The 22,809-nt window shown below is 40.3% G+C and overlaps 1 protein-coding gene across 1 annotated transcript in view; it reads right to left on the reverse strand.

The window, feature by feature from the left end:
- Window positions 1-547: 547 nt before the first annotated feature.
- Window positions 548-22,809, reverse strand: part of SLC4A5 (solute carrier family 4 member 5) — a 92,756-nt gene continuing 70,494 nt past the window's right edge. The window contains exons 14-25 of the mRNA XM_058194866.1: window positions 15,066-15,127; window positions 13,346-13,546; window positions 13,102-13,215; window positions 11,700-11,861; window positions 10,959-11,137; window positions 8,843-8,915; window positions 8,363-8,431; window positions 7,190-7,363; window positions 5,125-5,286; window positions 3,809-3,887; window positions 2,787-2,854; window positions 548-681 (exon numbers count right to left, since the gene is read on the reverse strand). Of these exons, the coding sequence (XP_058050849.1) occupies window positions 2,820-2,854; window positions 3,809-3,887; window positions 5,125-5,286; window positions 7,190-7,363; window positions 8,363-8,431; window positions 8,843-8,915; window positions 10,959-11,137; window positions 11,700-11,861; window positions 13,102-13,215; window positions 13,346-13,546; window positions 15,066-15,127 (1,310 nt within the window). The 3' untranslated portion in view covers window positions 548-681; window positions 2,787-2,819. The remainder of the gene's footprint in view (window positions 682-2,786; window positions 2,855-3,808; window positions 3,888-5,124; window positions 5,287-7,189; window positions 7,364-8,362; window positions 8,432-8,842; window positions 8,916-10,958; window positions 11,138-11,699; window positions 11,862-13,101; window positions 13,216-13,345; window positions 13,547-15,065; window positions 15,128-22,809) is intronic.

Consider the following 22,809-nt stretch of genomic DNA (forward strand, 5'->3'; position numbering starts at 1 on the left):
AGCACAGATCAATTCTTCCATCCATTTGGTAGGACTGGATGAATGGAATGGGAGCGTTCCACCCATTTTCTCAAATCATAGTTTAGGATTGATGCCTGCTTTGTTACTTAGAAGTTTAGGTTTAATCAAGTGTGCAAAAAAAGTGCGAAATCAGAGGGGAGGTTTTATGGTTCCTTGGATTAAATGCTCAGCTACTGGCTCAACTGAATTCCAGACTGCTGCAACACAGAATAAGTTCAAGTTAAAGATGCTGAAGAATGCCCGGAACATCTCATCACAAAGATGTAATCTGATAAGCTAAAATTGCTCCCAGTCTAAGGAATTCCTTTACCCCCATAGACTCGGGTCCTGAACTATCTTTCCCACAATGTCTGCTGAATCAAAGTCTGCTTGAGTTTCACAACTCATCTAATGTTTGTGTTCAATTCTTTAGTGGCGGATAAAGCCCAGGAAGACCCAGTGACCTCTGGGTCTGTAATATAGGGTGGGGGGGAAAGGCATGTGGAGAGAGACTAGAGGGTAGTTTCACTGCCCATGTCCTGCGGGTGCTGTCTCTCGGTGTCGGTATCTTCATAATTGGATCCCATCTCTATCTTCACCTGGGGTACAGTACAGATGGGGCTTCGAGAATAGCTAAAGGCAGGAGAAGATGGGCAGGAAATCTTCAAATGAAGTGTAATACTACAAGAAAGGCAAATAAATTGCAATTAGGAATCTTATCTCAGACAAGAAGCTGCAGTCAAACAATTAAGATCCATATTATTTCTTTGCCCTTTATTTCTCTCTAACCTGGCAAGCAAAGATGGTGCCATGGCATAGAAATTAAAGCTTTTTCTCTCAGGGCCTGAATAGATTAAGCCGTTTTCCCAGTCGGCTCCAGAACTGCCAGATTAATTTTAAATCCCACTTTACTCTGGGACAGCGTAGGACATTTTCCCATCTCTTTCTTGCTATTTATATTTTACTATTCTCATGTTTTCCACTTTTCCTAATGCTCTCAATCTTTCCTTGAGAATCAGTGTGGTGTAATTAAAGGTACCAGGTAAAAACCAGACGCTTGTGAATTCTAATCTTGCTTTGAACTGGTTACTCTCTCGCAACCTCAGGGAAAAAAGCAAGGAAAACCCAATTCCGAAGTGTGCCAAGAAAACAGTAGGAACTTGTCCAGATGGTTGCCGAGAATCAACTGACTCGGAGGAATACCCCCTCCTTATTTTTAAAGCATTAATTTCTAAAAATAGCTGTTTTATGACATCTCAAAATTAACAATTTTTAAATTATGGTTTAGTGGATGGTTGTCTGCTTTAATAGAAGGCTGGAGTTGAGTTGTGAAAGAGGAGAATTGTACATACCCAACAGCTAGGATTGGGGCAATGAATAAAGAAGGAAAAGAGAAGAACAGAAGAGGGGTAGGTGAAACGATTGCTTTAAAGTGAGCAAACATAAGTCTTCACTGATATATCCTTTCACTGAATAGCTAGCTAATATATGCAAAATATTAGGGAAGCCTTTATCTTTTTTTAAAGGTAAAAAAACCCCTAATGAATTTCAGTTTCAATATTTTGAAATGAAATTGGACTTTGTATGGAATTTGAGATAAATTTCAGTACTAAACAATCACTTAGTCATCCTACTAGCAGTCTGTAGCGCTTTCTCAAACTAACCAATTGCATTAAAAGGTATAAGCATGGCACAGGTCTCCTCGTAGCAGTGAGAATATCACTATTTATTTAGCATTCCTTACAGGCACAGGTAAAATGCTGAATTTCACTGACATGTACAAAGCACCCCACAACCTATGGAAAAATATGCCACGCTGGAAGATTTCTCAGCTGGGGACATTCAATTCATTCTGAGAGAAGCCAAATTGGTACACAGATAGCCAATGTCCAAATGTTTTGCCTATTTCAGTTGCACCAAATATATAATGATATATTTCTACTTTAACCAAAGTATTCTTTTTGTGATTTAAAGTCAGTTTTTGACTCCTGGTAACTACCTGAAGCTGCATTTTTTTTGGCAATATTTTCAGAAATGATTTGCTTCCTTCTCCTCCTTTCCCCTTGCTGAGAGAAAATGACTGGCCCAAGATCACCCAGATGGCTTTGTGCCTAACGTGAGACTAGAACTCACAATTTCCCAGTTTCTAGCCTGATGCCTTAAATCACTACACCAGACTGATGCTCAAAACAAGTGACAAAACTTTATACTTTGGGCATAAAAGTAGATTTTAACACACACATGAATATTTCGAAAAACAAATTGGAGAACTAGTTTGGTGCAGTAGACATCAAGCTAGAAACTGGCCAAGTTTTAATCCCACTTTAGGCATGAAATCTATTGGGTGGAAAAGAAGAAGAGGAGGAGGAGAAGGAGAGAATCAGATTGTGAAAAGCATAATCAGCTCTGACTTGAAGACACAAAAAGAATAAAACTAAATAGAGATTGTAAATATAAACTTATTGGAAAACAAATTTCTATAGCAATTAATAACTAAAATAAGACAATGTTGATAGTTTTTAGCATCCTTTTACTTCTGCTAAGAAAAGGAAGCAAGATTCATAAACGTAAGATTCAAAAGTTTGGGTTTGACAATCATTTTGAGTCAAAACTTTTAAAAATGTTTGAGTCCCTCTAATTTAAGAACTCCACTTTAAGCATAGTTGATAACTGACATAACTGATTACTTTTACTGTAAAAAAATTAATACCTACAAACTTCATGGTAAATTTGAGAGTTGTAAAGAAATTAAAACCAATGCAAACTCAGCAAAATATATTTGTTACCTGCGATCTGGATCAGAATTGTTAGGGGAGGAATCAGAATGCAAAACTCCAACTGGAAGATTCTTCTCCTGGAGAGAAACATAAGATGCACATGAAGCTGTTCCAAAGTAGAAGAACAAAACAGTGAAGAGATGAGAAGAAAAGAGAAGGCTGAAAAAGGCAAAACCATTTTGCCATAAACTTCCTTTTCCTGCATCCTCTCTGTCACTCTGAAGGAAGATTTGAAGGGAAAGGAAATTAATTGGCTGCACAAAAGCTTAGATCAACCAAGGCCATGTCCAAAGCCTGAAAAATCAGGAACTCAGGATGTGATGATGTCTTGAAAGTGGAAAGACAGCAAGGAGTGAAATGGGAAGAGTTACGTAACTTTCGTGCTCAGGCCAGCCTTTTGAGTTTCCTTCCTTTCATGAACCGGCCTAGGGCACATCCACCTGAACGTTCTCATTAGAAGCCATCCTGGAACAGCTGGAACCAACAGCGTCTGCATCAAACTGCAATGCTGCCAAAATGACTACATGCAATGAAATAAACACCTGATGCTTAAGACATAAGTTGACAGATTTTTGCATGCCCGTGACCAGAGGGTCTTTGATTTTCAACTCTCCCATGGCCTCCCCTAAGATTCATGTGACTCATCATTGGGTAGAAGTTTTCAATATTTTAACCTGATTGGAAGGTGTACCACGTAAAGGATTTATAGGAACCTGCATGCTGCCAACCCATTAGAAAACAAATTGGAATTGGTTAGTTCTAGTATTGCTCTAAATCATATAAATGCCACGTAGAAGCAAGTTAGGATTAAGGTTGTGAATAAACATCAACTACCAACTAGTTGAGTTAGTAATAAAGAACACAGCTTCTGGGGTCCCAATTGCAGCATACCTGCAGGAACCTCTACAAGCCAGCACACAGTCTGACTCTGTTACCATAATTCTTGTGTGGAGAACAATTTCCCCAAATTTCTTTATGGTTATGTTAGCAGTTAATTTAGCATCTTGGTAAAACTTGAGTGTCTTACTTACTGGAAATACAATGGATACTGTTTGGGGGTTGAGGCAAGGCAGGTTCCAGTGGGACTGGTATAATAGAGGGAAACTTGGGCTGGGGAAAAAGAAAGGGAAAAGACAGTGAGCAACTCTGTGGACAGGCAGATTCAGATGGGGCAGATCTTGGGGTTTAGAAGCCGAGGCCATCAGCCATTGAACAATATCAGTAGGTCAGGTGCAAGATGCCTGTGCAGTTGCCTAGTCCAAATACTTTCTGTAATTAATCCAAAGATTGTGTGATTTAAGCCAGGGGTCTCCAACCTTGGCAACTTTAAGACTTGTGGACTTCAACTCCCAGAAGCTTTGCTGGCTGAGGATTTCTGGGAGTTGAACTCCACAAGTCTTAAAGTTGCCAAGGTTGGAGACCTCTGATTTAAGCTATTTCACCTGGTATGTGAGTACCACACACTTAATAAAAATATTTATTACGAATACATGAAAATGATACAGTAATTGCTAAATAAAATAAAAGATAAAGTCTCCTTTGAATCAGACTGGATGTGTCCATGTTGTTTTCTTGCTAAGAATTTTGTTGTGGCTTTCTTCCAGGACTTTGCCCCCTGATTTTCTTGTGGTCTCCTGTCCAAATACTAACCAGGATTGACCCTCACCTAGTTCTTTCAAGATTAGCTGAAGATGGTTGCATGCCACTGGCAATTCAAAATGCAGGGTAATTGCAAAAACAAATACTGGTGACAGTTTATTTGACACAAACACATTCTCCAAAACATTTGAAATGCAAATTGGGATGTATAAACTTCACAGGAAAGAAGCAAGAAGTGAAGTTTCAATTTCTTTTGCCAAGGCACCAATCTGCTCACTCTTGGAATATTGTGAGGCACACTCAACCCCTCCTTTAGGACAGTGGTCTCCAACTTTTTGGCTTTGTGGACCAGCTGAGTGGGGGAGAGGAAATGGTTCCATGTGAGTGACAGGTGCACGTGCCCGCAGCTCCATTTGCATGACTGATGGGCACTCGTGCATGTGCATGAAGCTCCATTTGAGCACAAATGGAGCTTCACGCACACTTGTGAGTGCCCGCCACTCGTGCAAATGGAGCTGCGCGCAAGCACTTGCTTGCTGCTTATGCGGCACAGGACCAGATCATGGCCCGGGGGTTGGGGACCCCTGCTCTAAGACATGAAATGGCACAATCTTCTGTCCATCCGACACACTTCACTTGTTAGGCAGATTGGCCAAGCCTTACTAATCAATCTACTGTCGGCTATTGTCAGTAGATTGTACACTGTTGTATAAAATCACCCCCTCCCTCACCAAGGTTTCTAACACACCTCATCAGGGTGCCCCTCCTCGGTTCTTTGGCCTTTCTTTTTCTTTTCTTTCTTCTTGTCATCCACCTTCTCTTTTTCAGGAATAATGTTATCAATCCAAGCCAGATCGTGCTGGGAAAAGACAAAGTCCAACATCTTCCGGACTAAAATTAAGGCTAAAATCTGAAAGGTGAGAAACAACATAAAAATAAGTATCTAAGGTCAGAATTGGCTAGGCTGCAGCCATCACCCCCAAGTTGCTATAAACAACTGGTGTCGGAAAGGAAGGGATTGTGTGGTGCACAGAAGGGCGAGATTTATTACACTGTACTCAAAATAAGACACGAATTGGCCTGGAAGTAAGAGAGAAAGATTACTCCTCATTTGTCATGCTGAGAGATTGTACTCTCCTGCAGCCACCACCATTGATTATGGTTACATCTCCATATCCAGTGCAAAGGATTGCTTGCTGGGGAAAGGATATAGGTGCTGTAGTCTTTCATTCTTAACAGGTTTTAGAAGAAGAGTATATTAGTCTATGGTAGGCAGCTCAAAAGGAGCCTGACATGCCATTCCTGGCTAAGAGGTTTTATTAAAATGCGCAGACTTTTCATGAGCTGCAGTTAACTGTATTTTAGGAAGCTCCACAAACAAATGGAGACTCCTTAAAAACAGAGCCTCCTGCAGTCTTGCAAAAAGCCCCACTTGTTAGAATGGCACAAGGTTGCCATGAAGCTAGCAGCCTCTACAGCAGTGATTCCCAATTTTTTGGGCTTGGTGGACTGGCCGGAGGGGGGGAAGGGGAAGAGAGGAAATGGTCCTGTGTGAGCAGCAGGTGCCCACGCTCGCACCCGCAGCTCCAGTTGTGCAAGCAGTGGGCATTCACGCACATGCATGAAGCTCCATTCGTGCAAGCGGTGGGCAAATGGAGCTGTGTGTGTACTCGCCTGCCATTTGCCCCACTGATTGGTTCTGAACGGGCCGTGGCCCAGGACCAGGCTACAGCCCAGAGTTAGGGACCCCTGCTCTACAAGAAAGCTGAGCTTTGCATTGCATCCCATTGCATCCCCTCAGCCAGGTGCCTCTGCAAAAAACAGATAGGTAAATTGGGTGCTGCTGGGCCTGGAGTTGGGTGAGGAGCAGGCCAAGCCCTGCAAGTCCCTTGAGGTGGCTGGACGGGAAGTAGGCCTCTGCTTGCAGCCTGTAACTACCCTCCATGTGCTGGTCACCTTTAGGCTCCCTTGCCTGGCTGAGTGGCCAGCTTTGGAGCAGGCCGAGGCTGGGAGAACCTGGTGGGATGTGGGGGGAGATGGGGATGGGAATGCTGTAGTCTCCCTGCAGTTGATCATGAAGCTGAACAAGGTCAGGGCCATTTCAGCAGCTGTAACTTTGAAACTGGGTTGTAAGTACCTTTTGGAGGATCTGTTGAAACATCAATCACTAAGCAACCTATTGTACATTTAGGATTAGCTGTACTGGATGTTTATAAACCATATTTTGTAAGCCTAATAATTTTTATAGATGGATCCATGATGTGTCAGGAATTTCTAAAATGGGCTTTAGGAGCCACACAGTCCACTGTTTGTCAACCCTAAGAGTTGTCTTTCTGTCTGCAAAGTAGCTCTTGTTTTCTTTCGCTCTACTGTACTCAACTGAAAGTGAGAGACCCTTAATCATTTAAGAGTAATCAAGGTTCTGGATAAGGAATGGAGAGAAGCAACTTCTGGTCCTCCTTTAGGTCAACTGGGTGACGTTGGGACAGTCCCTGCTTCTCAATCCAAGAGCCAGAGATGAAGCTGCCTTAGAGACCAAGCGGGGTCATGCTGAAAATGGTGGACTATGAGCAGCCTCAAGCCCTCCCTCAACCACAGATGCTCCCTTCATGAATTTGGCTTCCTCTTTCTCAGCCCTAGACTAGGAAGTAGCACCAACCTGCCTTGGATTAGCTGGTATCCATAACCTTCAATCCTGCTTCAGGCTGCTGCTGATTGATTTAAGAGTGGATCTTCACCAAAGAACACATCATTTGGACCAAGATTTATAGGTGGCCCCAGAGCAAGTTTTGACATGATACGGAGGTGCCTACCATCACAGGGAAGATAATGGCTGCCACTGTGGATTTCAGGATCCAGAGGATGGCCAAGCAGACAATCTGAGTGGTAGTGAACAAATGGATTTTTCGAAGGGGCACATGACGCAGGTAGGCATAATCTGGTTGGTGCTTGGCCGGCATCAAGAAGAGTTTGCAGCGCTCCCAAAACTATTAAAAACCAATGAAACATTAATATTGGTTGCAAGGAAAAAGCACTGGAAAGCGGTAGAACTGCATCTAAGAAAGTGTATTAAAACAGGATTTTTACCAAGAATATCCCAAGGCTTAAAAAGTGCAACTAAAGTGTCTACCCACACAACACATAAAAAAACACAGGCAGAGCTTTGATTGTGCTCTCCGTTGTGGTTGCTGTCTTGATCTTTTGCTCATATCCTGCTGAAATCCCTGATCACTATAATTCTTTCCCTTAAGCAGATGATGCTAGAGAAGTTGAGGTGTACCATAATGTCCTTCTGGACTATGTCAGAGGTGGGGTTTATTAGCTGTGGGGTTAGGGGAGGAGCCAATTAAATTGGGTCAAGAAGAAACAGATCACCTAGACTTTTAGTTATACATCTTTACACCTGGCTGTCCAAGTCAGGTTGTCAAGTTGCCTTCCCAGTGATGGAGGCTGTTCAGGTTTCAGCTCAACTCTGACCGAGCTAAGTGGCTATGGGTTGTAAGGTCTTCCAGGTCTTGAGACCTCCCATCCTTAACTCTGGATTGGACAACACTGTTCTGACAGAGAGAGTTGGTACTTGGTAGACAAACTGGGGCTCCTCCTGGACTCATGGCTCCCAATTGATGAGTAGGTGGCAGACATGGCCAGGAGAGCCTGTTGCACCTGTTCCTGGATCAGAAGAATCTGCTAATGATCACTCCTTGTAGAGAGCGTAGGCAATGGCCTTGAAGGGCAGAAGAAAAAATGGCTACCAAGGCCAAGGTTAGATAACCAGAATTTGACTCCTTCAAGATATTGGTTGGTTTCTTGAAAGGGGAATTGTGGCTCCCAAGGGTCCTTTCCAATTTTGTCTCACCCTCTTCCACCATGCCTAATTAAAAAAATAGGAAGAAGCCCAACCTGGCAAGGTAGCTCCTTGCATGAAATTGCAGTGGTGACAGACGGCACAAATGCAAAGCTCCCAGCTGAAGCCCCTGTGTGCATACCTGAATGCCATTGAGTGAGGCCACTCCCATGTAGAGGAAGATTCCGTACAGGACTGGCATGGGGATATACTGCGGCAGAGAAAGCAAGTAGCCAGGTAAAGGACACAGACACATATTGCTGAGTTGTCAAAGGTGAACCTGCTTTTCAGAAATCAACTACTTAAAACTGCAATCTGATACAAGTAGTCCTAATTGACTCCCTCATTAAGTGACTGTTGGAAGTTACATATTTGCTTAACGATCAAAGGAGAAATGAGGTCATAAGTCCATTGTGGTCACAAGATTTCCACTTAGCAACCATGGCACTTACTGATCAAGTGTCCAATCCCAGTTGTGGTCACTAACTAAGGACTATCTGTACTGCACAGAATGAACTTTATTTTGAGTAAATAGCTATTAATCTTGCCTGTCATTTCAGATGGTGATTTAAAATTTCTGGGCCATTTGCTAAATCCACATCATGCGGCTAAGATTCTTTACCTTGAGAATAGGTGCCAGGAAGACCGAAACCCCAGTCAGAATGAAGACAATAATTCCTGTGAGTCTCTGCTCCCTGTTAGATCAGAATAAAGAGATGGAATTCTGCCCTTGAGTGCAATGTTTACATATTTTATTAGATTTCCAGGATTAATGACACCTTCCTGCATGCCTGATGTTGAAATGCCACCCATCCCAATGTCCATGGCGTTTGTTCCAGAGGAGCTGCAGAGTTCAGCCACAAACAGCAGAAAACAAAGCTCCAGCGATATCTATTTTCACCCAATCCTTCTGCTGCTTTGCTGGGATCATCCATCTCTCTGCCTGGAGTGTCTCTCCAAACTGAAGTCGAGGAGACAAGGAGCCTGTCATAAATGCCTCTTTTTTGGGGGTGGGGGAAAGCCCCCTAAAGAGTGAAGGCAGTGAATGAAAGCATGGCAGGGCTTTGCCTGGTGGTTTTCCTATCCCGGGGGCTAGTGGTGGTGGGAGGTTAGCAGCTCTGGGAGAGATGGCTGTTATTGTGTCTGCCACTATCTGTGATTATGTTTATTAGTGATTAGTTTTAATTTTACGTTAGCAGTTCCAAGTTGTGAGATGAATAGCTATATATATTGATCTAAATAAATAGTTCACCTTTTATAACTTTTACTAACTCAGCTGCAAATGAACCTAATACTTCTGCTTCCTAGTTTTCTCACATAAATGACTGAAATTGTGCCACCATATTTAGTGTTTCCAGTAGCTTATATCATAAAGCCAATGCACACATAAAATAAAAATGCCATTAGAAATTAAAAAATTGAATCCACAGAACATTCAGATTCCCTATTTCCACAATTGTTCCCAAATTTCACAGCTTTCCAAATGTTGGGGATGGGGGATGCTATTCCAAAGTGAGGGGTCTTCAGTGCTCTCTGAGCTTGGTTGTTTTCTTGCAGATGTTTCATTGCCCAAACTAGGTAACATCGTCAGTACTAGTAAGGAGTGGGGTTTGCTCTCAAGTTTGTGTTTTAGTGGCTTGCCCTATCAGTGTTGATGGGTGGGTGGGTGGGTGTGCCTTAGAGGTTCTTTGGTTGGGCTGTTTTTACTTTTGGCTTGTTTGGCAGTTCCTTGATTGGGGCATTGTTTACTTGGTTGTTGATCTAATGTTACTCTTGGCCATCCACTGTCCACTGCAGAACACAGGATTTTACAGAAAGGACTCAACTGCAACACAGGTGATGTCATGCAACTTTATCAAAAGGTGCCTGACCACTCAATCCAATAGAGCACAACCAACACAAACTCTAAAAAGAATTACACTGCCATACATCAAGAACATCTCAGAAATCACTAACAAACTACTACAACCACATGGAATCACTGTGGCACACTAGCCAACTAAAGCCCTTCAAAACTTCCTAAGCAAATCAAAAGATCCAGCAGCCCCAGAAGAAAACACATTACATACACTGTAAGGACTGCAACAATCACTGCATAGGACAAACAGTCAGAAGACTTGGCAGAACGCATCCATGAACACCAACTAGTAGTCAGAAGACATGATGAAAAACTCTTTAATTTCACAACACATGGATAGACTACTTAATCATAGTTTCAACTGGGAAACTGTGATCATCCTAGATCAAGCCAACTCCAACAATGCCAGGGAATTTCTAGAAGCCTGGTCTTGTGACAAATTAGCCATCAATAGACACATGGACATAAATAATATCTACAGACTATGCAAAAGAGACAATCAACAAGCCAAAAAGTTCTTAAGCACTCTCTACCAGCAATCAGCACCCAGATGAGCACAGATTAACACCAAGATTAACACCAGACCAACAATCAAGAAGTAAACAATATCTCAATCAAAGAACTGCCAAAGAAGCCAACAATAAACAGCCCAACCAAGGAACTTCTAAGACCACCCCCACCAACCCTGGCATGGCAAGCCATTAGAAGGGGGAATCCAATGGGAGCATCTGTTCCCAGAATTGCCCAGTCATGATTGCTTAATGGCACTGATCTTCAAATTGCTGCAACTCTAGAAGACTGCTCAGCTCTTTGTCCAGCATCGTTGCATCCTTGACACAGGTGAGAGAAACCTATTCAGTGGCTTCCAAGAAACTCTTACCTCACTCCTAGGAACTGTGGTTGTTCGCCTGGTGCACTGGTCTCTGTCTCCATCTTCAAACTATCAATGTGTGCTATGGAAATTACAGTGGCTGCCACATACCACGGTAGCCCCATGAATGAACACACAGCCAAGAGGACTCCAACCCAGAACAAGTCCAAATGGTAGCCTGCAGCTTTCTAAAACAAAGAGGGAAGGACAGTGTGAAAAAAGGAGGAACTGGGGCAAAAACACTGAGAGCTGTAAAGTGTGCTGAAGTTCTTCTTTCTCCAAAGTAAGAGAAACCCAAAATCACTATACCAGGAATATACTTCCAATGTGATTTTTATTGGCCATTTGGGATATGCAGGAACGTGACTCAAATATACAACCCAACATAATATGAAGGGAAACAGAAGGAATGATGAAAACTCTTCTGAGAACTCACTAATTAGCTTTGCCAATGGTTGTTGTGTATTTGGATAGACAAATTAACACATACAAAATTAAAACATTAAAACAATATGTTGGTAAACTATTATATCCAAACAATACAACATGCCATAAAAACTGACCAAGGTTAAAATTAGCCCAATTAGACTCTGTTTCAGCTGATTTGGTTTAATACATCATGCCAGTTCCATTGCCTCAGGTCTGAATTCTTGCCCAACATGAGAGAAATGGGGTTGAGCAGCACCCCCCCTTTCTTTGTGTACCAGTTCACAATAGTAGTGTACAAGAAGACAGAAGAAAAAAACAGACCTTCAGCTTGTGTTCCTTTCTGTTCACAATCACTGCTGTAATTTGCTGATCCATGAAGATCAGAATAGTGACCAAAAGAGCTGGAAGTGCACTTGCCAAGTAGACCCACCAAGGATTTTTTCCAAAGGGGAACACAAACCACCCTCGATCTAGGCGTGTGGGCTAGAAGTAGAATTCAGAAAGAGCATGTTACCAGAGAGACTCGCACAACAGGGAAGGTTTGTGCTCCTTATATGCTCCCTCTTATGTGCTCGCTCCTATTCTCAGCTAGCTCCTAAGCTATATATGGCTGAGAACACATACTCTGCCACAGGCAGAAAAGTTATTTCTCTCTTCCTTTACTTTTTGACAAAAAAAGCCCTAATGCCGCAAGAAGAATGTTTCCCAAGGCAACCAATGAAAGATGGATCACTCCAAGACAACACATTGTTCAGAAATCCATATAATATCCTGCACAGCCAGGCATTTGCCTACATGAAGCAGTTTGGGAGCCAAGGTGTAGCATTCATTTATTTACCTTAAATTCTGTAGGCACTTGCAGTTTTGGAGTGTTCAGCCCACACAAAACATCAAGACCAACAAACATTAGTATGGACATGAAGATAGAGAAGTCACTAATAAGTTTACGGAACTAGAAAGAAGAAGAGAAAACACAAGTATACGAGAAATAGCTATGTTAGAATGTCAGCTGGGGAAGAAAAGAATTTCATGCAACCCTTTTGCCATCAGAGAGAAACACAGAACAGTCTTACCAACACTACATTCAGCCCAGCTCTAGTAGCCATTTGCTACCTCCAGAGGTTCCTCTGACTTGGCTGTGAAATTAGAATGGTGAACTTCTTTCTGCTCCCCTTCAGAGGAAAGGAAGGAAGGGAAAGCAAGGTGGGGGCCAGGGAACATGGCCTCCTTGGGAATGGCTCCAGAAATGCTGCCACAACCAGTGATGAGTTGCCCCCGGTTCGGACAGGTTCTTGCGAACCAGTAGTAAAACCGGGGGGCAGGCTCCGCTCTCCCACCTGGATGTCATCATAGACAATCTGCACATGCACAGAAGTTTAGCGCGCACACCAGCAAAGCGAGCACGTGTGCGCAATCCCATTGTGAACTGGTAGTAAAGGTAAGTAGAACCCACCCCTGGCCACAACCCAGAAAAGGCCCAGCTTTACTGGTGCAATTTGCAGGGACACAAGCCATTTTCTCCCCTTGGGCTTAGGCCTGACTGTTTTTGAACTCCCTGGACCCAAACCAGTGCATTCACACACACACCCGCTCCCCCAGTTCACTTTCAAGTAGAACCTTGAGGCTGTAGAAAGCTGAAGCTACTAGAGAAAGCAATCCAAGGAACAGGACACCGGAGCAGAGAGAGGAAAGGGTGTGTGAAAACCTAGTTGGGTATCCAAACCTTAATGATACTGGGCACATGCAACTTGGGAGTATCCAGTCCAAAACAGAAATCTATTCCACAGAAGAACAAGATGGAGAAGACAATGGAAAAGTCAGCAATTAGGCCCCTGACCTAAAAGTGGTGGGTTGAAAAGGGAAAAAAAAGACCAAGTTATAGGGCACTACAGAATATTATTTTATGTCTTCTGGGAGAGGAAGACCTTTTTTTGAACAGCTGACACCCAAATCATCGTTTACCTTACCTTGGTTGGAAAATAGCGACTAAACTTGAACTTTTTCAGAGTCAGAGTCATGGAATATGTTCCAAAGAAGAGAATGAAAGACATGAGGGCCAAATCAGGGACAAATTTACAAGACGTCCCCACCAGACTTCCTCCATATTTCAGGCATTCCTTTTTGCTCAACTGAGTCCAGTCCAGAACTGTTATATTAATAGGATTATACTTGAAGGATAAGAAAATAAACCATATTATTCAGTATTGAAGAATAAAACTAATAAGCAAGCTAATTACTATGCATGCAAGAGATACAAGCCGGCTAATTCTTTTAAATATTATATATAACAGAATAACAGAGTTGGAAGGGACTTCTGAGATCTTCTAGTCCAAGTCCCTGGTTGTCCAATCTCTTCTTAAAAGCCCCCAGTAATAGAGCCCCTACAACTTCTGAAGGCAAGAGGTTCCACTGGTTAATTGTTCTCACTGTTAGGAAGTTTCTCCTTAATTCCAGGTTGCTTCTCTAATATCCATCCATTGCTTCTTTTCCTGTCCTCTAGTGCTTTGGAAAATAAGTTGACCCTTTTTTCTTTGTGGCAGTCCCTCAAATATTGGAACACTACTATCATGTCACCCAAGACATACCCAATTCCTGCATATATGTATCTATATACCTGCATATTACATATATCTGTGTATTATATATTATATATTTTTAAAAAACAACCAAAATCATAGCTGATGATACCATTGTTAGGATGAAAAGAGTGCTTCCCATAGGTTATTTTCCCCTCCAAAAAGGGGTAATGTGGAAGATAGAAGTAGACTTTATATTTAAAGGTACCTATTTTGTAATTTTAAACTGTGATTGTTAAGGTATCTCGGGAAATTTTTGTAGAATTCTTTTCAAGATTAGCAAAATTAATTTTCAACTCGAACAAATTGGACTCTTTTAAAGAGACTGTAGAATGCAATTGGTCTGAGTAATCTCAAAATGTTTGGAGGTTCTAAGACAAAGATCCAATAATCCATCCAGTGAATGCAAAAATAATCCCCAACTGACAGCAAGATTCAGAATTCAGTTGGCAATTTGGAATTTATAAGCCCCCAGAACACAATCCCATAGCTATGTATTTTCAAGTCCTCTTGCATTCAATGGAGTTTACTTCCAGCCCCTGATAAACATACAAGAATTGGAGCCCTATGTATTTTCCTACAGTCTCCTTCTTGCCAGAAGACACCTGATGGTTAGGTATCAAGTTTGAAAGGGGAATCATGATACTTTCTTGATTGCTGGCCTTGATCAGTTGAACAATTGATCTATAGACTTCTGTAAGTGGAGATACAAATTATGAATCCGGCAGGTCTGTCTTAGGGATAGCAAACAATGTGTGTTTGGCATGGCAGGGGGTTTCCAAACTTATCAATTTAAGTATGTTTATCAGGAAGTGGATGAGAAACAATTCTGATCATTGCCATTAAACGGTCAAGATTGATCACTGGAGCAAGGAATTTTTCTCACAGCTTTAAGAGATTTCAATTGATGTTGCTTAAAGCCTCTTTGGGCAGGTTAGATCAGAGATGGACCAACATTTGAGGCCGAGGAATCATTTAAGCTAACACCCACCACTGATGAGAAAAGAGAGGTACTATAAACAGTTTTTGATTTTGCAATTAAAACATTAAACAAAGATATACACAGTATTTTGGATTGGTGGGTGGGAAGAAAAGAGAGGAAAAAACTTACCATAGAAATATTAACATTGTTTGGTACCAATGGAACTGAAGCATTGAACAACGATGTATTTGCTGCAGAAAAGGAGTTTGTAATTATTAAAACATATATTAAGAAAAAATGTTACTCCATAATACACAATCATATTTTTCATTTGAACTTTTTGAAAAATTCTCTTTTAGTGTTAAAGCAGAACCAGAATCCATTTTTGGCTACATATATTAAAGAGGTCTCATCAGCTTCATTTTGGTCACCATCTCACCATCCAGAAAGCCATTGTTGCAAGTATTTACAGAACTCTCTGAGTTTGTAATCCAATGAAAAGAAGAGTGGTAAGAATTACTTCCCCACAGCTTGTAAAAAAACAGCTGCTTATATGAACAACAGTTCAATAAGCTACGAAGTTGTTCTGATTCTAATTCCTGCAGAAACATCTCCCTAATTAACCTATGATGCGCTCTTTCAGCTGGGATCTCAGAAAGCAAGCAGGAGGAGGCATCCCGGAGGCACAGAATGTGCTTTCGAGCATACCCCAAACAGGTATTTTCCCTTTGCTGGAGCCTGAGCATACCTAAAATATTGATGTCTGTCAGGAGCCGATTCTAATTTAATCCGAGGGCAGAATTCATAGCTGGGATGGATCCTACCTACATATTACTTTCTTCTCCAGATAGTTTTGGCGACAATCCAAACCCACTATGCAGTAATATAGAGACACCTCAATCTACACCAATGTGACCTAGTCCTAGTTGATATAGATGGTCTGTATTGTCACAGAGTTTTGAGGTGGATAACTCAGTGGTGCCACCTCGATAGCACAAGGACCCCTTCAGGCCTTATCACTGGATATTGCACTTATTATTTTTAACATGGACAAGAGTACCATGGCCTTACTTACTTTCCATGGCTGAAAATAACCTCTAAAGGCCTGGGCCTTACTCAGAGTTGCTTTACAGGGAAGGCAGAAAGTGTCAGGGCCAATATTTCATTTGTGTGATGAAAGACCCACTGACTTCCTCACTAATAAGGTTGGGGTAACTCTTCTCTCTGCCCTCAGCTCACAGAAACCTAGATGTCTTTTGGATTTGAGGTAACTGATCATACCACTCCCCACTGAGATAAAAACAAAAAACCTTGGGTATATTTTCTAATTCTTCATCTCTATCCTTTTCTAGAAAAAGATCAAGAGTCGGCCAAGCAGGACACATTTCATCTGACATGCAAATAGACACTCCACATTAAACCATAGTACAGAATAGCTAAAAAGAAAAGCACAATAGTATCTATTGTTTCGAAACACCATTCTGGACGAGGTTGCACTACCCTAGATTGCACTACCCTGGGGTTTCTCCTGGACTTGTGGTTCCTGCTTAAAGAGCAGGTGGCGGTCATGGCTAGGAGGTCTTTGTTCATGTTGTGCACCAGTTGTACCCTTACCGGTGAGGCTCTGCATACAGCCAGTCGTAACTTAGTCATCCCTCAGATGAATTGCTGCAACATGCTCCACAAGGGGCTACTCTTGAAGAGTATGCAGAAGCTACAGCTGGTGTCTAGTACAGCGGCATGCACAGTCCTGGGGGCCCCTAGGGTGGCACAAAAACCTCTGCTGTTTTGCAAGCTGCATACAGTTTGCTTCTGGGTTCAATTCATGGTGTTGATTATTATCTTTATAGACCTATACTGCCAGGGTATCTGAGGAGCCATGTCACCCAAATGGGATTAGCTCATCCCACTCAGGTCAGCGGAAGAGGCCTGCTACAGATCCCATCTGCTGAGGAATTCTTCACTGTGGCTCCAACCTTGTGGAACACTCTGCCACCAAAGGTGAGAACTACTCTCATAATTTTGGCCTTCCAGAAGGGTAATAAAAGTTGGCTTTGCTGGTGTGAGTTACATGAAGAACCCCTGAAGTTATCATCTGTCTGGAGTATTGCTGTTCTGTAGGGGGGACACAAAAGCAAAAGCAGCCAGAAGCCTTTCTTTGGCAGGCTCCCTTTTTGTTTGTGGCGCTGTGAACATGTCCTCTGGCTTTTGGCTTAGGGAATGATCACGCTGGCAGAGAACAGAGCAGGAAGGCAGGGCATGTTGTGGGTCTCAGCTATCAAGGATTTGGCACCTGGTGGGACCTCGAAAAAGAGCCTCCCTTGGGAACGGCATTTCCCCAGAGGTAAGAGTGGCCCCCATCTTGTTGCTTTTCACAAGACATGGGTTTGTCAGCAGGCTTGGGGGATAAATTTATTTAGCAAATAAAGTAGAGTAAATAAAAGGAAAACCAGTGCTTGACACAAACCCTTGCCTATGGCAACTCGGGAGCAAGTCAGGAAAGCTCCGCAAGTTGACAGTTTGGAAAGAATATTTGATCAGACTAAACAGGTTCTGACTTATCTGCAGAAATTGTATTGAATTTCTCTTTTGATGCCAACGAGTCAGGCTGTGACAATTGATTTAATTATTTTTTTTCTCTGGAGGAAAACAATGTTCACACAATTAATGAAGGAAAAGCAGTTGTTGGATTAGAATCAGATTTCTTGCTGCAGAGAAAGTACTGAATTTCAGAGGAAAAACAGGAAGAATTGGGCAAAAGAGGGATAATTCTTGCTATTCATTCCAGACTTCTTTTAATGTTGCTTCTCCCTACAACCAGAAGCTTTTCCAAAAACAGACATATTAGGGTGGCCTTTAACAACTTCAAGTGTAAAATAACCAGATCTTGTACTGGATGAATAATGCATTTTTAAAAGGCTGATTTAATGCTTTATGTAGATTGTGTATGCTAAAGTAGAAATAACAATAATTAAAAAAATAAGAGTATCAAATATTTAATAATCTTAATATTTATAAAATGATACTCACTTGAGAATGAAACCAGCCAAATAGAAGGGTGCAGCAGAGACAAATATGGTATAAATAAGTTACAGTAATCCAAAACGTTGATTTACAAAAATAAGAGTAATAAAAAAATTAAGAGGTCTTAAAAGAATATTACGGATACTCCCCAGTGGCTTCTAGAAGGGAGATCGAGAAAATGGGTGCAGTAGCACAATAAAAGCCGCCCCTTTTGTGGGTCGATACAAACATGGACAAAGGAGCAGAGCTTCAATCTGGGATACTGAGACTACATCAAGACTTTTTTATTCCCCACTCTGAATGCCACTTACAGAAAGGTGAGAAACTTAAATGGGATTCAGTTTTAAACAGCTGAAATAGAGGATAGAAAACATTACTGCTATTTTCATCTAGGTAGAAGCTAAATACCACCCATATTTGAGCATTTCAGAGATTGGTTCTGGATTCTTCACAGCCATTGAGCACATGTCCAGACCACAGGAATTCCTGACAAAATATCACCTGCTTTTTTGGCATGCAGTGTTGTAGCATGTCACTTGACTTTGGGTCTACAAGGCTCCTCTAAAAGAAACTTCCATAACTACATATGCCAAGCTGCAGCCAGAAATTAGACAGACAGACACACACAGTGACGAAGATAGATAGATAGTGAGAGAGAGAGAGAGAGAGAGAGAGAGAGATACAGATAGATAGATAAATAGATAGATACAGATAGACACAGATAGATAGATAGATAGATAGATAGATAGATAGATAGATAGATAGATAGATAGATAGATAGATAGATAGATAGATAGATAGATAGATAGATAGATAGATAGATAGATAGATAGATAGATAGATAGAAATGAGAGCGAGAGATTATCAGAACATGTTTGGACAAACCAACAGGAATATGCAAGAGACCACCTGTTTGCTTTGGGCAACACCTTGGAAAATAGGTGATAAAAGAAGGGAGGGTGTTGGGGAGTCCTAATCAGAGCAGGCATGTTTAGACTCCTGGCATGTCCATTTGGTTTTTCTAGGAGGATAGGGGTTTGTTAGTCACATTTTATATTTTGGCTGCCTTTTAATTGACTTTTTAAAAATACACTTTTTTATACTTGACAGTGTTGCTTTATTCTGTTAATTGTATTCTGTTATAACAGCTTTTACTAATAAGTTGACTAGCAACTTTCCCAATGGATACGAATCACTTTAGAAATAACATTTTCTGTTTGCAACATTGCTTTTTATTTCATACATTTGCACTCCCTTCATAATTATAGTATAGGGATCAAGATTCCCCATCTGTTTCACTTGCTGACTCACAAGAATCAGAGGATAAGAAAGGAGCTTAGTAGACCAAAGAAGGTGTAGTATCTTCACATCTTTCACATATTACACTGAAACGGAGAATCTTCTTGTGTGGTAAAAAGGGTCCATTAAAAGGCCTAAAGTTGAGTTGCGGGCTCCAACTTGCAGATCTTTTGCTGCATTCACATCACTCAGAGGCCCCTCCTTTGGGGGGGGCACCCATGGCTCAATCCATTTAGTTTTACATTATGAACTGAGTTGAAAGAAGAATAAAATTTGCTGATTTTATTTTTCCTGCTTGTGTAAGTCATGTATATATCTTATCCTCCTGATTTTTTTTTTTTATTTCTATGGAAGCTAAAAATTGTAATTGGTTATACAATAGAATTAGAAAAATGGCAGCAATTATGGGATAGAAACTATAAATTAACAATGTCAACCGCATATAAAGAAAACTTGTATAAGATGTTTTATAGATGGCACTTTCTGCTGGCAAGACAGGCAAAGATGTTTAAAGACAAATCAGTTAAATGTTGGAAATGTCACCAGACACCTGGGTCGTATTACCATATGTGGTGGAAATGCACAGAAGCCAAAAAATACTGGACAAAAATAAACACATGGTTGGAAGATGATACAATCACATACTGATTTGAAACCCAAAATATTCTTGCTGGGGATTTTACCAGAAACTTATAGTAAAGAGAATGTATATTTGATTATTCATGTAATATCAGCAGCTAGGACTGTATTTGTGCAAAACTGGAAAAGCGAAGAGATTCCTACAGATGAGAATGTGATTAGGAAAATATTAGAATGTGCAGAAATGAATAGGTTAACACTTGCAATTAAAGAAAACGAACAAACTGAATCTTATAATGTATGGAAACTATTTTATAGATGGTTAGAGAATAAATATGAAAGTTAGAAATGAAAGTAGATTAGTGAAATATAAAAAAATATACTAATGGAATTTAATAAGTTAAGAGAAATATTATAGTATTAGACATGCAATGTATATCAATATTAAATTTAAGAATAGATAAATAATGAATATGATAGTACATTTCAATTGTTATTGCACAAGACATTTGTACGCAGATGACACACTGTTTAATGGAAGATGGATTGTTTGTATTAAAATAAAATAAAAACAAAGTACAAGAAAAAAAAACTTGCTGATTTTATTTTCCCTGCTTGTGTAAGCCATTTGTATATCTTATCCTCCTGATTTTTTTTATTTCTATGGAAGCTAAAAATTGTAATTGGTTATACAATAGAATTAGAAAAATGGCAGCAATTATGGGATAGAAACTATAAATTAACAATGTCAACCGCATATAAAGAAAACTTGTATAAGATGTTTTATAGATGGCACTTTCTGCTGGCAAGACAGGCAAAGATGTTTAAAGACAAATCAGTTAAATGTTGGAAATGTCACCAGACACCTGGGTCGTATTACCATATGTGGTGGAAATGCACAGAAGCCAAAAAATACTGGACAAAAATAAACACATGGTTGGAAGATGATACAATCACATACTGATTTGAAACCCAAAATATTCTTGCTGGGGATTTTACCAGAAACTTATAGTAAAGAGAATGTATATTTGATTATTCATGTAATATCAGCAGCTAGGACTGTATTTGTGCAAAACTGGAAAAGCGAAGAGATTCCTACAGATGAGAATGTAATTAGGAAAATATTAGAATGTGCAGAAATGAATAGGTTAACACTTGCAATTAAAGAAAAGGAACAAACTGAATCTTATAATGTATGGAAACTATTTTATAGATGGTTAGAGAATAAATATGAAAGTTAGAAATGAAAGTAGATTAGTGAAATATAAAAAAATATACTAATGGAATTTAATAAGTTAAGAGAAATATTATAGTATTAGACATGCAATGTATATCAATATTAAATTTAAGAATAGATAAATAATGAATATGATAGTACATTTCAATTGTTATTGCACAAGACATTTGTACCCAGATGACACACTGTTTAATGGAAGATGGATTGTTTGTATTAAAATAAAATAAAAACAAAGTACAAGAAAAAAAAACTTGCTGATTTTATTTTCCCTGCTTGTGTAAGCCCTTAAAATTTAGTTCCGTTGAGGATTGCCTGTTGAGTGCAGTTGGTCAGCCAGTTGGTTGTGATACTGTCTACTGTTTTTCTATCTTATCAAGTAGTAGGTTGTGGTCTACTTTATAAAATGCCTTACTGAAGTCCAAGTAAATTACATCCACAGCATTCCTCTGGTCCACTAATTTTGTCACTTTGTCAAGGCTGATAGATTTGTGGTTTCCTGCATCTATTTTTTTTTTCTTCCTTTTTTGAAGATGGGAACTACAGCAGCTGTTTTCTAGTCCTCTGGTAGTTCCCTGGTGCTCCAGGATCTTTGAAAGAGAGAGTTCAGTGGTTCTGAGATGACATCTGCCAGTTCCTTCAGAATCTTGGGGTGTAATCCATCTGGTCCTGTGATTTGAACTCACCTAGGGTGGATTACCATTTTCTTGCTTATTTTAATTTGTATTCCTAATCTGTTTTTAAGGTACTGTTTTTGATAAGTTGAACTTTTTTTCCTTTTTGTGTAAAAACAAATGCAAAAACTATTTAAACAGTTCTGATTTCTCCCAGTTGCTTGTCACCTTCTTGCCGCTTTTTCCCATTAATGGATCAATCATTTCTTTGACTGTTTTCTTGTTTTTACATGTTGAAAGAGGCTCTTCTTTTTTTGTTATTTTTGAGCCATTTTGAGCTTTAGCTTTCCTCACTTCATCTTTGCAGGCTCGGACTATTTGCTGATACTCTGTTTTAGCTACATGTCCCTCTTTCCACCTTTTTATACTTCCCCTTTTTGCCTTTCAATTTATCAGAGAGTTATTTATGCAGCCATGCACATAAAGGTCAATAAGGCCATTTCTTTTGAGAGCTGTTATTTTTCTTCTTCATTGGCATTGTGTGAGATTGGGCTTTTATTATTTCAGTTTTCAAAGCTTCCCAAGCTTCTTAGCTTTCTTATGCTTGCATAATGTTGAATTCCAATATTGCATGATTACTCCCCCTCAAGGTTCCTGTAGCTTCAACACCTTCTATCATTTCATCTCTGTTAGTGAGAATTAAGTCCAATAGGGCTGATTCCCTAGTTCCTTTCTCTATCTCTCAGGAACACAAAGTTGTCTGCTAGGTTTATCAGGAACCTGTTTGATCTTCCACTTGGTGCAGAGTTTGTCTCCCAATTGATGTAACAGTAGTTAAAGTCCCCCATTACTATTGCTTCCGACATACCTCAGTTAACTGACTAGCAAAAAGTTCATATATTTCCTCTGGCTGGGTGGCCTATACGGTAATATACATCTATGGCAATGTCATTTTCCCCCTTTATACATTGACATATTTATTTTTTATATATAGTGCAACTCTACCTCGTCTTTTATTTGGTTCGTTTCTTTTAAACAATTAAAATTCCTCTAGTTGTATCTTCCATTGGTGGGTTTTTTAAGTATCTGACAATGCAAAGGACTTAACTGTAATTTTGAAATATAAATCTGACACCAGTCTCGATGATGATTATGATGATCCTTTAAATACAAGCCTTCCAGT

This window comes from Ahaetulla prasina, chromosome 9, assembly GCF_028640845.1.
Source record: "Ahaetulla prasina isolate Xishuangbanna chromosome 9, ASM2864084v1, whole genome shotgun sequence".
Taxonomy (NCBI): Eukaryota; Metazoa; Chordata; class Lepidosauria; order Squamata; family Colubridae; genus Ahaetulla; species Ahaetulla prasina.